Genomic DNA, 17,154 nt, shown 5'->3' with positions numbered 1-17,154 from the left:
TGTGGTGTATGATTGAAGTACTTAAATTTATTGACTGAGAATCTTTATATACTGTAATTTTTCTATGATTAAAAATAACAACTTTTGTGTGTGTTAGTCACTTTGAGCTGCTCTAAGAGAATACCATAGACTGGATGGCTTATAAACAACAAATTTATTTATCACAGTTCTGGAGGCTGAGAAGTCCAGAATTAAGGCACTTGCAGATTTGGTCTCTGAGGACCTACTTTCTGGTTCATAGGCCCTCGCATGGTAGAAGAGGAAGAAGCTCTCTAGGGTCTCTTATAAGGGCATTAATCCCATTCGTGAGGGCAGAGCCCTCATTAGCTGATCACCCTACTAAAGCCCTCATCCCCTCATCACATTGGGGATTAGGGTTTCTGTATGAATTTTGGGGGCCACAAACATTCAGTCTGTATAACAGGGTTATTAATTATAGAAACTATTGGTATATGTATGTGGTTTTGTTTTTAGAGGCTTCATTTAGAAAGCGGATTTGGTAAAACAGCTTTCCTACAGAAAACGGGTGAAAAATGTTGTGTATAAATGTGTTGTAAAAACAATTTTGTTTGTAGTTTGCAGAATTCTCTTAGACTGTATGTTTAATAATAACTTTGTGGATGATTACTGTAGCTGAGCATTAAACTTGTGTTTTATCAACTTTTAAAATTATGGAGTATAGTATTTTGATTTTAAAAGGTTAGCTTTCCTAGCAATGTTTGGTCTGACAGAAATAAATTGAGGTGTAGACACAGGGATATTTACAGTGCTTTCACATTCTTTTGTCAAATTGATCTATATTTTAGGTGTTATCTATTTGAAAAATATGATAACACAGTATTGGCCTGATCGGGAAACGGCACCAGGGGATATATCCCCTTACACTATTCCAGAAGAAGATCGACATTGTATTCGAGAAAATATTGTAGAAGCCATTATCCACTCTCCTGAGCTCATCAGGTATGTATATGTTTTAAACTTAACCTTTGTGCAGGTATATAATTTGTGGGCTTTGGAGGGGTGCAGAAGAGGGGATCTTTTCAGAACATAAAAATCTGTCATTTTTTGTGGCACAAAACTTAACAAATGCTGTTACAGGAGAATTCTTTTTTGTTTTATTTTCTTACTACAGTTTAATTTTATATTTATTAAAAACCAAAACTTTAAACTTCATGTAAAACTTGTGAAACATACTATGATCAGATGAAAGGGGGTATAGAAAGTTATAGAATACTGTCATATACTTTATATTGTATAGTCTTTTGATATTTGAAAGCTCGTTGTGTATGATTTTGTAGAATTTTTTTTTAACATCTTTATTGGAGTATAATTGCTTTACAGTGTGTGTTAGTTTCTACTTTATGACAAAGTCAATCAGCTATACGTATACATGTATCCCCATATCTCCTCCCTCTTGCGTCTCCCTCCCACCCTCCCTATCCCACCCCTCTAGGTGGTCACAAAGCACCAAGCTGATCTCCCTGTGCTATGCGGCTGCTTCCCACTAGCTATCTGTTTTACATTTGGTAGTATATGTAAGTCCATGCCACTCTCTCACTTTGTCCCAGGTTACCCTTCCCTCTCCATGTGTCCTCAAGTCCATTGTCTACGTATGCATCTTTATTCCTGTCCTAACCCTTGATTTTGTAGAATTTTTTTTTTTTTTAAAGAAATTCACGTTTATTTATTTATTTATTTATTTATTTATGACTGTGTTGAGTCTTCGTTTCTGTGCGAGGGCTTTCTCTAGTTGCGGCAAGTGGGGACCACTCTTCATCGCGGTGCGCGGGCCTCTCACCATCGCGGCCTCTCTTGTTGAGGAGCACAGGCTCCAGACGCGCAGGCTCAGTAACTGTGGCTCACGGGCCCAGTTGCTCCGTGGCATGTGGGATCTTCCCAGACCAGGGCACGAACCCGTGTCCCCTGCATTGGCAGGCAGATTCTCAACCACTGCGCCACCAGGGAAGCCCTTTGTAGAATTTTTAATGAGAATAGTTGATGTTCTAAATGAAACCTGTCAGTTGATGATGGGGATGAAAAATAAAAATAAAATCACTTGCATTTGTAACATTTGTTGGGTTTCTTTTAAGTCAGTAGTAACAGTTTTTGCTTAGTGACTTATTTATTTTTGTCTAAACAGCCTTTTTCTTTGTATGAGTTAACAAAACTTGAGGTAGCATTTCTTCCTTCTTATTGTTTATTTTTGACTTTTAGGGTACAGCTTACTACATGCATTCACCATATCATCAAACATGATTATCCAAGTCGTTGGACTGCCATTGTGGACAAAATTGGCTTTTACCTTCAGTCTGATAACAGTGCATGTTGGCTAGGAATTCTTCTTTGCCTCTATCAGCTTGTGAAAAATTATGAGTAAGTATCTCTCTCAATTCCTGTAGAGTTTTGAGAAGTAGAAAAAGCTTGGGAAATTTAAGCTAATTGGTTTGAACATCTTGAAATTTCATTTGGTATACATACTAAAGTTAGTGAATTACATGTTGATTTTAATTGTGTCTTCTTTTTGAAATAGCATTCTTGTTTTAATTCTGCAATCTCTTCTGTTGATTCAACTTTGAAACTCCTTGTGCCCTTTTTTCTTAATCATGATCTGTTTCCCTGTTCAAAACCCAAGTTATCCCTAACTTCTCAATATAGGCTCCTCAATTTGTGCTGATAAAAGGCCTAAAGATAAGTTTTTAAGATGTGAAGGGGGTCAAAGTACATTGATCATTAGAGCTCTTTATTCTGCCTTTCTGTGAATTTTTATCTTAATTTGGGTTCTTGCGAACTTTCAAGAACCTACCTCTAATTCTTTAAGAAGAATATGTTGGAATTTCATATGATCATTTTTAATCATTGTGTTTGAGGGATTCATAGTCATCTGCTTCAGTGTTGGCATACTTGAGCAAATTATAGTTCATGTAAGTAATTAGTATCAGTAAGAAAGATTTAGGGATCATTTTAGACCTGGGCCTAAGGATCAGAAAAAAATCTAACCTTGGAAGTTGAGGTATAGCACTAAAAGTAGTAAGCCAAATGTTGCAGAGATTTTCTCTTAAGTGTATGGTGAAAGTAATGAAATTGGTAGGCACTTGAAAGTTTTGATATTAGCAAATTATGAGGGAGGAACACACACCATGATGTTGGCTTTATTTCCAGTCCTAACAGCTACACAGATGCCATTGTGAGCCCTCTAATTCTGGGACTTGTAGTTAGCCTCCAATACCCTTTTTGGGTCCCAACTCAAAGTAGCTGATGAACTGCTGCTTTTGTTCTGAGCAGGAGAGAAATAAACCATTTACAGCATTGGTACTGGTGTTTTCTTGTGTTCCCACCAGCTACCCATCTTCCTGCTAAGGAATGTTCCAGCTGTTGCTCCAACCTCTGTCAGAGTGCCAGTTGTAGTTCTGGTAAGTGAGTGACTAAACTGAGAGAGAATAACAGTAATAAGCTGTCATTGTCATTGAGGAGGTTCGTCTCTCCTGTCCTTAATCTTAGCAGGAGAGAGTATGACAGGGATTTTTAAAATGGGAGACATAGGCTGCTACAGTGTTGGAATTTCAGTTCATTTTCAGCTAGTGTTCGATTGTGGAGCACAGGGTGTTCACGAGGGATCTGTGTGGACTGAAGCAGTTCTAAGAAAATTCATGGAGAAATTGGAAGTTGTGATGGCCTTCAGGAGCATAGATCCTCAGGAAATGCTTGTCAGGTGAAGGAGCATAGAAGGAACATTTGAAGAGGAATGCATCTCACACCACATGGAATAGTATGAGCAAAGAAAGAAAGGTACAGAGGTGGAAATGTGACACTGTCTTTAGTGGGTAGTGAGGAGACCACTAAATGGTATGGATAACTTCTGTTGAGAAATTGGGGATCATTTTGTCTTCTTTTTTTTTTTGGTGGTAGAGGGGGATCATTTTGAATTGGTAAATTGGGACTGTGTTAAAAGAGGGTTTTGAATGCCATGATGGGGAATTTGCATGTGGTCTTTTACATGATGAACCGTTGACTTCTTTTTAACAGAACAGTGATGGGCTAGTATTTGAGGATTCCTGTGAGTATGGTTCGCCAGTTTGACACACTGTAGCCTTGTGGTTGTAGACTTTTATTGGTGGGAGGAGGTGAGCTCCACGTCCTACTCCTCCACCATCTTGATCGCTCCCTAGGCTTTTATTAGTGTCACATTTTCACGCTTTCAGGAACTTTCAGGTCGTATGGAATAGTATTTGTTTCCTTGCATAAATTACTTTCATACCCATTGGTTTGGATATGGTACCACCCAACTTCCAGTCCACTACTCAGTGTAGAGAAGGAGGTAGGAGAGAAGAATATCTAACATGGAATGGGTATTCAGACCCTCTTAATGTGGGTGATCACCTGGGTTGGATAATGGAGAGAGGTGCATAATATAATATAGTCCTCACCTTTATTGTTAAAAGATAATATTGTCAGTAATTAATATAGTTTGTCTAATCAGATTGGAGAGTGCAAGTGGCTTCCTTTTGTAAATTGTTATTTTATTGACTCAAAGAAATGTACAGGTAACCTTTTAAAATGTATGCTAAGTGTAATTTCTCAGCACATTAAATAATATTTAGAAGTCTGTCAGTTAATTGTTTAATAATCTCAGTCATTATTAGCGTGAACATTTCTCTTGGTGTTTTTTATTCTTGGCAATTTACTTTGCTTCTCATTTCTCCCAGTAGGAAAAAGCAATCCAGTCTTTTAAGAGTGTCTACCTTTTAAAACTGTGCTAAGATATTCAATTCTTAGATACATTTTCTCCCTTCAGAAAGGCTACTGGTAGATAAAACTGGAGTCTGGTAGGGAAAATCAATTATTTAAAAATTAAAAAAAAAAAGGCAACAGACTTTTTAACAATAGTGTTAAAATGCTAAGGAATCTCTATGGGGGAATGTCTCAATTAGCTATTCTTTACTCATATCCTTGGAGCAAAATGTGATTCAGAATTCAGGATTTTTCAGATTTTAGAAAGGTAACAAGGTTCACATAGTACACTCCTATGTACCAGTACCCAGGGATCAAACATATTATTATTATATCTGACATAAAATATGTGAATATTCACTCCAAATGGGGTAGAGATCATAAATAGCCTGTTGAGGTTAGGTTTTGTTGCCAAAAGGTTACCAAAGAACTTCTGATTAATAGTGCTTTTAGAAATAGAATATTTTCTGCTTTATAGATGCCACTTCTGCCTTAATGCTCTTTGTATGTAAATTACTTAAGGATGGTTATATGTAATCAATTTTATATTGATCAGCTGCTAATGTTTAAAAGCCAAATCGTTGTAGGTCCTCAGTTATATCAGTATTCACAGTTACAGATAGCATAGTGAGGTGGTTAAAGGGCAGATCCTGAATCTGCCGAGGTTCATACCTAGATGTCTATACTGGGAAAGATACTTAACTTCTCTGTGCCTCAGTTTCCTCAACTATGGAAGTGGGAATGCTAATGAGGCCTTGAAGATTATTTACCTCATAATAAATGCTCAGTAAATTTTAGACACTATTATTTGAGGTTTTTTCCAAGTTGCTTTTTGCCTGTGGTTTGATTCCATAGTAGATTTTTCTTCTTTCTAGGAATATAAAATTGCTTAGAAAGTATTTGCTTATATTTGTATGAACAGACAAGTAGTTTAAATTTATATCTCATATGTATATGAGATAAATATATATATAATAGATATATATATAGATATATATACTTATCTACCTACCTATCTATCTATATATATAAAATTGTGAATAAATTCTCACAGAATTAGTTTGTATTCCTACCCAAAGGTATAAGAAACCAGAGGAACGGAGTCCATTGGTAGCAGCAATGCAACATTTCCTGCCAGTTCTAAAGGACCGTTTTATCCAGCTTCTTTCTGATCAGTCTGATCAATCTGTCCTCATCCAGAAACAGATTTTCAAGATCTTCTATGCTCTTGTTCAGGTAATTTTATATTGTAGTTTTTATACGTAAAGTCAGTCTATCATTTGCCACCTTGAACAGTGATAAAGAATTTCAGCATCTGAAAAATAATTTCACTTGAAAATCTACATTAAGTGGATAAATTGCTAGTCAAATATAAATTGCCAAAATTACAAATACTTTAAAGTCTAACCAAGCATACTTTCCCAAATACACAAATAGCTCTAATAAATGTTAAATTATAAGTGGGCAATCTTAAGTTCTCTTAAACCATCTAATACTATTTACAAAATGAGTAAAATTTTCTTATGTCTTTCACCTTAAGAATTCACAAGTCTGAAAATCAGTTACTGGAGTAGAGTTTACATCTAACGTGTGCTCTGTTATGCCAAATATACATAGATTGTCCCAGTATTTGCAAAACCTATTCCTAAGCTTGACACAAAAATACTAATACTGTGGGCTTGACTGGCACACTGTAATGGGCCTTATTATCTTTGTATATTGTTCTAAATCTTCCTGGGATAAGAGATCCCACTAAAGAAATGGTTGTGTCTGTAGTCTCAGTGGACTGTAATTACTTATGAAACAGAGTTTTTGATTAGGATTAAAATTCTGGCTCTTTTTGTGCCACATAGCCAAAGAAAGATTCATCTCATCTACCAGGACCTTTGGTTCAATTCATGCCATTACTTATTTTTGTTTAAATCTCATTTAAATAGACCTGTGACTATTTCCACTAAGATTATTATAACTGACTCACTCCATTGTTTGGTTGGATTTTTCATGCCCTTGCTAGATCTTTAAAGATAATCTAATATCTTTCTAATGGCTTCTTAATATAATTTTTTAAAAAGTGATTTGGATAGACAATATACTGTTTTTTAATTGTTTTTCCCTCTAACTGGTAGGATCACAACTTCTAGATTATAAAAATAAGTTATTTTTATAAATTATTCTAGGGCATAGGACCCAACTAATTTTTTGAGACTAGCATACCTTGAAATCAAAATATAGTACTGTCTCCTTTGTGAAAATAGAGGTCCTAAAATCCTAAATAGGATATTGATGTTGTGAGCCTATTAAGTGATGTGATTTATCCCAGGAACACAGGAATGGATCAAGAGTAAAAAACCAGTTTTTGTGATTAACTTTTATATTACATGAAAAGAGAGACCTGTAAACAATCGTTAAGGATGCCAGATAAAGTATTTGATAAAATTTAATAACCATTTCTGCTTTAAAAAAAACAAAACAAAAATACTTAAGAATCCTGGAATAGAAATTTCCTTACCTTGATAAAAAATGTTCACTAGAAATCACAATAAATATACCTCATGGTGAAAATCAGATACATTCCCAGTAATTTGGGAATATGACAAGGATGCCCACTATCACTGCCACAGTTCACCATTGTACATAACTAACCAAATCAGCCAGATGAGAAATTTGCCTATGTACTGAAAGAGGAAATGTGGATTGAATGAAGTACTTTTTGTAGGTTTTGTGAAGAGTAAAAGGAAGTTGGATTTTCTTTTGTAAGGATTTTAAAATATTGATTCTTGATTTTAATTTAGTATACACTACCACTGGAGCTGATAAACCAACAGAACCTGACAGAATGGATAGAAATTTTAAAGACTGTTGTGAACAGGGATGTACCTAATGTGAGTCTCTGTGTATTTCTTATATCACTAAGCTTAAGTATTTAGTTACCTTTTGAGAATTTTAACTGATATTTCCTAAAACATTCTTTGTGAATTTATATTATTTGTGATGCAGATTTTTCTAGATAAAGAGACACCATTTCATTTGTTTACATATGTGAATATAATAAGTGAAAAATTGTAAAGGGTTATTTTGTATATTATTAAGTGCTTGTATTATATCTTTGTTTATTCCATCCTAATTCTGTTTCTTCAGTTTTTAATTGAGTTCATAACATATGTCACCTGACATAGTTAGAAATTTTTTTTCTTGTAGTGAGAACTTTTAAGATCTATTCTCTTAGCAACCTTCAGATAAACAATATAGTATTTTTAACTATAGACACCATGTTTACATTACATCCCCAGGACTTACTTATCTTACAACGGGAAGTTTGTACCTTTTCACCGTCTTCTGAAACTTAAACTGTGGTAGTCATTTCATAGTATATACATATGTCAAATCATTATGTTTATACCTTAAACTAATAACAATGTTCAATATCAGTTATATCTCAAAAAGGAACAAAGAACCCATAGCTGGATTTTAGCCTAATAATTTGTCAGACGTGCGTGAACAGGGGTAGAACTTGATTTACGAGTTGGTCAAACTTTGTAGTTAGTTATATTACTTGCTTTTTAAATAACAACTTCATAGAGCTATAACTCAAATACCGTAAAATTTACTATTTTAAAGTGTACAATTCAGCGGTTTGCAGTAGTACATACAAAATTGTCCAACTATGTTATTTTTTCCACATATAATAACAATTTTTAAAATAACCACAATTTTTCTTTATTATCTAGTTTTCTAGAGAGGTAGGAAATTTACAATTCCTGAATCCCTAGTGTGTTTTAAGTACTTTTATATACCTTGCTTATTTAATCCTCAAAATAATTCCTTCTGAATTTATTTTAAACAGAGACATGGAAGGGTTGTGTAATTTATCCAACATAATTTTATTAGTGAGATAAGTGAGACCAGCCTCCTGTTTTATAGTTTATTGCTCAAATTTTTATTTAAAAAAAAATGCAGAAGAAATAAATAGGACATTTCTTGCATTCCATGGGAAACTAGTTTGATGTGTTATTTTCTGTACACATTTAATAGGTGTAAAATACAGCTTTAAGAGTTTTCATACTTATATTCTGCAGCTTTTTTGGTATAATTTGTAATCATAAACATGCACATATAAGTAAACAGTTCAGTGAGTTATGAGAGTCATATTCACCCGAGTAACCATCACCTAGAATGTTGGCTGGTGGCTGGGTCTGGTCATCCCTACCATCACCATTCTCATTTCTAGCACCATAGATTAACTTTACCTGTTCTAAAATCTAATAAAAAGGTAATTTTTTGTATCTACCTTCTTTTGCTTAATATTACGATATATTCATGTTGTGCTATGGTAGTTTGTTCTTTTTTATTGACAAGTAGTACCCCATTGTATGGATGTACTACAGTTTATTTATTTACAAGTTGATGGACATCTGGGTGGTTTTAAGATTTTAAGATTACAAATAAGGCTGCTATGAATGTATATGTCTAACTTTATAAATAACTTCCAAAGTGGTTTTACCACTGCTCTCACTGGCAGTGTATGGGAGTTTTGGTAGTTCCACAGTCTCATTTCTCTGTCTTAACTTAAAAATATGTCATGGATATCTTAGGTCAATATATAATGAACCAATTCATTCTTTTAATGGATGTTGCATAATTAAACATCCCCTTGTTAATGAATGTTTAGTTCTTGGCAGTTTTTCTCTGTTACAAATGGTTTTATAAATGAACATTCTCATACATATATATTTATGTATGTATACTAATATTTTTGAAACTAGATTTCTAAAATGAAGTTTCTCATGCCCTTTAGATTTGAACTATACTAGTTTTAATTAAGCTACTTGCCATGACCTTGATTTATATTATTTGGATCTTGACTAAAATGTTTGAGTTTAAACTTTCATAAGACTTTGAGAAAGCATGTCCTTTGTAACTAAGTAGTGAAGTGAAGTGCCTCTTATATTTAAATAAGGGTTAATACTTTTCCTGTTCTAGCCTTTTATTATGAAATGCCATCATTGGAGGAGAATTCATGTTTTTGTGAGTCTGTTCTGAACTCACACTATTCTTTTTAGATTGTATTGTCTATCATTAAATAAATGTCTCTTTAAAGGAAACACTTCAAGTTGAAGAAGATGATAGACCTGAGTTACCATGGTGGAAATGTAAGAAGTGGGCTTTACATATCTTAGCAAGGCTTTTTGAAAGGTACACATTTCTCAATATATGATAATTTGAGTTTATTTTTTTCAAGAATTTGTTTTTTTTTTTTTATAAGTGCTGATATAAAGCATTATGAAGACATGATGGGCATTTGAATGTTCTTTTAGATATGGAAGCCCTGGCAATGTTTCCAAGGAGTATAATGAATTTGCTGAAGTATTTCTGAAGGCATTTGCTGTTGGTGTCCAACAAGTAAGTCTAAGATAATTTTTCCAAGTAGAAACATGACACTATAATGTTAATTTGTCTTGCTTATTTCTAGTTTCTTTGGCATTCAAAGATTGCATGTAGCAGACTTTAACATTTTGAACACTGTAGTAGTTCTCAAATGTTATGGTCTCAGGACCTCCTTATACTCTTAAATTATTGATAACATCGACAACCTTCCATTTATGTGGGTTATACCTTGTGGTATTTACTGTATTAAAAATTGAAACTAAATTTAATGGTATTAATTTATTTTAAAATAACAAACCTATTACATATTAACAGAATACATGTTCTGTTTTGTTTTTTTTTATAAATTTATTTATGTATATATGTATGTATGTATGTATTGGCTGCGTCGGGTCTTCCTCGCTGCACGTGGGCTTTCTCTAGTTGTGGTGAGCAGGGGCTACTCTTCGTTGTGGTGCACAGGCTTCTCATTGCGGTGGCTTCTTTTGTTGCGGAGCACGCACTCTAGGCGCGCAGGCTTCAGTAGTTGTGGCGCGCGGGCTCAGTAGTTGTGGCTCATGGGCTCTAGAGCGCAGGCTCAGTAGTTGTGGCGCACAGGCTTAGTTGCTCCGCGGCATGTGGGATCTTCCCGGACCAGGGCTCGAACCCGTGTCTCCTGCATTGGCAGGCAGATTCTTAACCACTACGCCATCAGGGAAGCCCAGAATACATGTTTTTGTTAAAAATAATTGTTTTCCAAAATGAAAATTTTTTAGCAGGAGGAAATGGCATTGTTACACATTTTTACTAATATCTTTAATGTCTGCCTTAATAAAAGGCAGCTGTATACCCGTCTACCTCCGTATTCATTCTGTTTCAATTTGTTTTAATGGAAGTAAATAAAGATAATTTGGTCTCAAAGATAAGAAGTTGGAAAAGGAAAGACTTTTAATATACTTCTCATATAATTGGGGAAATTTTTGATATCACAACAACATTTGGCAATGGTAGTTTCTTAAAGGTTAATTGTAATTTAGAGTTTGAAACTGTAACAATAAACATTTCATCTTGTTACATTAACATCCATTGCACTTTGAATGGGTCTTTTATCCATATGTGATTTTGTAATATCCTGCCCTGGTCATTGGAAAATGTTGACTTATTGAGTCTATGCCGATTTTCTAAATGTTTATAGATTTCCTTATGTAGTTTTAAAAAATTACAGTCATTAATATCACCACTGATCTCATAACTGTCTTTAAATATTGGAAAGCTGTCAAGTGGATCTAAGTGGTGGGTGTAAGATTTTGAGAATTCTAGTTTTGCTTGAAAGCTCAAATTTTAACACCAGTAACATATTATCAGTTTCCTTGAAGTGAGAGGCTCATTTTGTTCATTTTTGAGAAAAAAATCTGCCACACACACAAGTCTAAATCATCATAATTTGTCTATCAGTTTTTCTTTCATGCTTATGATATTTGGTGGGAAAAACTACTATTTCAGCTTTTCTTCCAACCATCGTACTTTGGTATGTAGCAGAAGTGCTATATGTATACTTCCCATTTATTAATATTTATATTTCTGGTTCACTAAGGACATTCCTAAGCAAAGTTTATTCTGCGATTATGTGGCTGTAAAGAATATGATGACTGCTAGTACACTTTAGTGCCACTCCTTTGATTCATGTTAGGAACCTGAAGTTTTACCATCACTGCTTTTGTACCATCGATGCAAATGCCAACACAGCAAAAAGGGCAAATAATGTTTTAGCATTATTATGAAAATAGTTTTGACCTGTCAGACCCTCTGAGAGGTCTGTGGACCATATTTTGACAACTGCTATTCTCAAGTATGAAGCTACATTAGAACTCTTGGAAGACATTAAATAAGTAGGTGAATGGTTTGGGTAAGATTTGCCTAGAAGCTGATTTTAACAATATAGTGCTGTCTCAGAATATTGTGGTATGTTCCACAAGTAGCATATGGTTTTCTCTTCTTTTTATACTTAATCAGAAACTAGTCCTTTGACACACAGTGTTACTTCAATTTGTTTATTTTAAATACTTTGGGAATAAATATGGTTCTCCAATATATAATTTAAAAAATTACTTTCTTTTTAAAAGAATATGGTGGTTATTTTATGATAATGACCTGGGTAAGAAGTGTCAGATGTTTTTGCTAGCTTGTAAGTGGTTAAACTTTCTATTTAAACTTTGTTTTTTGATCAAAATTTTTTTTTCAAAGGTTTTATTGAAAGTGTTATATCAGTACAAGGAGAAGCAATATATGGCTCCTCGAGTTTTACAACAGACATTAAATTATATTAATCAAGGAGTTTCTCATGCTCTCACCTGGAAGAATCTGAAGCCTCATATACAAGTAATAATTTTCTATCTGAACTGTTTTTCTAGAAAATATAATAGAAATAACATTAATTACCAAAAAGGTTGAAAAAGTGCATTTTTTTGTTGACCTGTGTTACTTAGTCTAGTTCTGGTAATTGTACATTAGGAAAATGATGCAACATCCTGATAAACTTTATAAAAGGTATATTGTGGATATTCAGATTATTTTTTAATCTGAGACTGTTATCTTAAAATTTGCCTTTAAGTTCTTACTGTTGGATCATGATTAGTTTAACATGATTAGTTAACATCGTGTAATTTGGAATAAGCAAAGGACTATTTCACCAAATTACTTTTGAGGCTAATTTGCTTATGTACTATTTCCAGTGTAATTTATTTGCTTTATTTAGAACTGTAGGGTTTGATGGACTAAAATTTCACATTGCATTTTCTCAGAATACTTAATTGCTACCTATGTACACATGTCTTATAATGACTCGTCGCACAGAGGGTGAGAATATGTACATTGATAGTCGATCTGAAAATGCATTAAATGCTTTACTGAAATTTGATGTTAAGCTTTAAAACACAAACTGGAGAGTTACTTTTGTTTTAGCACTTAACGGAAATTTGAAAGTTTAAATTTGAAGACCAACTTATCTTAACTTTTAAATTACAGGGCATTATCCAAGATGTTATTTTTCCATTGATGTGCTATACAGATGCTGATGAGGAACTTTGGCAAGAAGACCCCTATGAATATATACGCATGAAGTTTGGTAAGGAATTTTCGCTTTTTTAGAAGCAAAGTATGTCGGTAGTTAAATTTGTATATAGTAAACCTTGAATATTAAGGCCTTATCTTAGGAACTGAAAAATCTTCTGTTGTTTTAATGCAATTTATTCATTGTTTAGACTTTCAGGAAGCTATTCATTAGTTTTGGCATTTGAGAATGATTATCTTCATTTTTAGCAGACACAAATACAGTAGTGTTAGTAGTTATGATTATTGAATATGCTTCTGGCACATGCCAAAACTGTTAGAAATTCAAGGTTACACCTTAAACACTAAGTGTCTAAACTATACTTTTGGATTCCATGTCAGTCATCATGTGTGTGGAAATGGAGACAACGCATACTGGAAGCTGGAGTCTGCATGGGACTAAAGAATTGTAATTTGGCTAATGTTGAGTATTAGTCCTTCTTCGTACTAAGATCTTATGTACTTTCAGTCGTTTGTACTTTTGTGACCCCATTGTGAAAATTCAGTAGTGGGGTTTTGTATGAAAGAAAATAATCATTGGGAGAAATTGATGGATTAAGATTTAATTTGTACAGGAAAGACAAGGAATTAGGCTTTTGCAAAGTTATATGGGGATCTGGGTTTGTTTTCATGCTCATCTTCTGTGAAGATTTAGCAAAAATTTAAGGTCCTTTTTTGTTGTTGTTACAGAGCATCATTTGTAAATTACTTGAAAATGTTTGTTGAAAAAATTGAAATTACTATTTTCTGTATTAATTTTAAATTTATTCTATAGATGTGTTTGAGGATTTCATCTCTCCTACCACTGCTGCCCAGACACTTTTGTTTACAGCTTGTAGTAAGAGGAAAGAGGTAGGTTATTTAATATGTGGATAACTTTTGCTTTAATACTTAAAATATGTTCAGATATACACTTGGGTTTTTTTTTTAAATTTATTTTATTGAAGTGTAGTTGATTTACAATGGTAATTTCTGCTGTACAGCATAGTGATTCAGTTACACGTATACATAACATTCTTTTTCATATTCTTTTCCACTATAATTTATCACAGGATATTGAATAGATTTCCCTGTGCTATACAGTAGGACCTTGTTGTTTATTCATTCTGTATATAATAGTATGTATCTGCTAATCCCGAACATTTAGTTTTTAATGGTAGCCATATAGGTCATTTTGTCGTCAATGTTTTTAAAGGGTTGTTCGGATATCCAATAAAGCATTACTTTTCTCTTTTAATCTAGGTACTACAAAAGACTATGGGATTTTGCTACCAGATTCTTACAGAACCAAATGCTGATCCTCGAAAAAAAGATGGAGCCCTGCATATGATTGGCTCTTTAGCTGAAATACTTCTGAAGGTATTTCTGTGTGTGTGTGTGTGTGTGCGCGCGCGCACGCACGCGCAAGCACAATTAGTTTGTTTTAATGACAACAGTTGAGATAAAACAGAATTGAGGCACAATTCACATACCATATGGTTTGCCCATTTAAAGTGTACAATTCAGTGGTTTTTCTTATATTCAAGGAGCTGTGCAACCGTCAACTCTTAATTCCAAAGCGTTTTCGTCATCCCTAAAAGAAACCCTTTTATCAGTCACTCCCCATTTTCTCCCAAATCTCCCAGCCCTAGCCCTAATCTATTTTTTGTCTCCTCTGTGGATTTGCGTATTCTGGGCACTTCATATAAATGGAATGATAAAACATGTGGTCCTTTCTGAGTGGCTTCTTTGACTTAGCATATTTTCAGAGTTCATCCATGTTACAGTATGTGTCAGTCTTCATTCTTTTTTTATTGCCAGATAATATTCCATTGTATTGATACGCTGCGTTTTATTTATCCATTCATCAGTAAGTGGGCATTTGTTTCTACTTTTTGGTTATTATTAACAATGGAGCTATGAACATTTCTGTACACATTTTTTTGTGGACATACATTTTCATTTCTCTTGGGTAATACATACCTAGGAGTCTAATTGCTGGTCATATTTTGAGAAACTGCTAGACTGTTTTCCAAAGTGGCTGTACCATTTTATATATTCATTAGCACTGTGTGAGGGTTCCAGTTTCTATGTCCTCACCAACACTTCTTACTATCTGTCTTTTTAAATTACAGCCATCCCAGTTGGTGTCAAATGGTACTCTCATTGTGGTTTACATTTCCCTAATAGCTAATGATGTTGAGAATCTTTTTATGTGCTTATTGTCCACTGTATATCTTCTTTGGAGAAATTTCTATTCAAACTTTTTGTAAATTTTTATATTGGGTTATTTGTCTTTTTATTGTTGAATTGTTAGAGTTCTTTATATATTTTAAATACTAGAAACTTTTCATATACAGTTGACCTTTCAACAACACAGGTTTGAACTGTTTTTGGGTCCACTTAACACGTGGATTTTTTTCCAACAATAAATACTACAGAACTACATGATATGCAGTTGGTTGAATCTGCAGATGCGGAATCACAGATATGCAGGTCAAATTGCAAATGTAATGCAGATTTTCAACTGCGCAGAGGGTCAGCACCCCAACCCCCTCGTTATTCAAAGATCAGCTGTTTGTGGTTTGCAAGTATTTTCTGCCATTCTGTGGATTATCTTTTCACTTTCTTGATAACGTCCTTTGAAGTACACATTTAATTTGATTTTGAAATAATGTCCTCTATACTTTTTTGCTGTTGCTTGTGCTGAAGGTAATTCTTTTTGCATATGAGTTATCTTCTTTTCATGTTGCAAGACAATTGTAAAGTAGTGTTTTTTTCTTCTCAGAAAATTGATCTTTAAGGAAATTTGTAAACATGAATATATCCCTTCACAGCCTAGGAACATCATGCTTTTGTGGCACACATTTTCTGGTAAAGAATGACTGACTGGATTAGATATATGTTTAGAAACCTCACCTTAATTGTACACATTTCATCTGACTTCATAAGGTCTGAAATTTGTTTTCACTTTAAAGTTAATAAATGATAACTATTTCAAGGTGTAAGTAAATATTTAGACACAGTTCATCCTACTCCCAGAAACCTTGCTGCATATGATCCTCCACTGAATTCATCACCATTAATTTGTCGGTATATTTTGTGTATCTCTCAGCTTTTCTATATCTGTCCACCCATTCTTCTCTTCATTTATAAAGGGTAAATTACGTGGTTATTTGTTGTGTCTGGGAGTCTTGAGTGTGTTCTCTTCGCACGTTCAGGTTTTTGTTTTACCTTTATATTTTTAAATTTTATACTTAGAGAAAATTTGCAAAAATAGTTCCCATTACTCTTCACCCAACTTCTTCTAATGTTAACATATTAGATAGCCATGCCGCAATTCTCAAAACCAGGAAATTAATATTGATATGATACTATTAACTAATCTACAGACCCCTTTCACATTTTATAAGATTTCCCACTAATGTCCTTTTTTGTTTGGTCCCTGATCCAGTCCAGAATCCCACGTTGCATTTAGTTATCATGTCTCATTAGTCACTTTCGTTTTTTTAAGTGTTGTCAGTTTTTAATGTTGATTTAATATGCAATTCAAGGAACTCTTCTTAAAAACTTGTTACCGTTTAGAAAATATCCTATTTTAAGATTCACAGGAGTATCTTTAGATATCCAGATTATTACCCTGAGAGCAGGATATTTCTCAATCTATGTTGTATTGTTCATTTAGAACCTTTCCAGAGAGGTTCTTTCACTATAATAGTTTTATATTAACATCAGTAGTCATTTTTAAAACTTGTGTATCTATTTGGCATTTGAGATGATTGTATTTGGAACTTTATTTTTACAGAAAAAGATCTACAAAGATCAGATGGAATATATGTTGCAGAATCATGTATTCCCTCTCTTCAGCAGTGAACTAGGCTACATGAGAGCGAGGGTATGTTTTAAAGCTGTATTGATTTACACATTTATGTCTAGTAATGAATAACTGCTTATGTGGACTTTTGTATGGAAACT

At 33.8% G+C, this 17,154-nt stretch overlaps 1 protein-coding gene across 3 annotated transcripts in view; it reads left to right on the top strand.

The window, feature by feature from the left end:
* The window catches only part of IPO7 (importin 7), a 47,252-nt gene that overhangs the window by 17,445 nt on the left and 12,653 nt on the right, over positions 1-17,154 (top strand). For all 3 annotated transcript variants that reach the window (XM_057552331.1, XM_057552330.1, XM_007172791.2), the window contains 11 exons: positions 807-960; positions 2,215-2,373; positions 5,808-5,964; positions 7,521-7,610; positions 9,827-9,921; positions 10,044-10,128; positions 12,337-12,471; positions 13,117-13,216; positions 13,976-14,052; positions 14,443-14,559; positions 16,985-17,074. In XM_057552331.1, coding sequence (XP_057408314.1) covers positions 807-960; positions 2,215-2,373; positions 5,808-5,964; positions 7,521-7,610; positions 9,827-9,921; positions 10,044-10,128; positions 12,337-12,471; positions 13,117-13,216; positions 13,976-14,052; positions 14,443-14,559; positions 16,985-17,074 — 1,259 coding nt within the window. The remainder of the gene's footprint in view (positions 1-806; positions 961-2,214; positions 2,374-5,807; positions 5,965-7,520; positions 7,611-9,826; positions 9,922-10,043; positions 10,129-12,336; positions 12,472-13,116; positions 13,217-13,975; positions 14,053-14,442; positions 14,560-16,984; positions 17,075-17,154) is intronic.

This window comes from Balaenoptera acutorostrata, chromosome 9, assembly GCF_949987535.1.
Source record: "Balaenoptera acutorostrata chromosome 9, mBalAcu1.1, whole genome shotgun sequence".
In the NCBI taxonomy this organism is placed as follows: Eukaryota; Metazoa; Chordata; class Mammalia; order Artiodactyla; family Balaenopteridae; genus Balaenoptera; species Balaenoptera acutorostrata.
The sequence above is the reverse complement of the archived record's forward strand: the minus strand, read 5'-3'. Positions and strand labels throughout refer to the sequence as shown.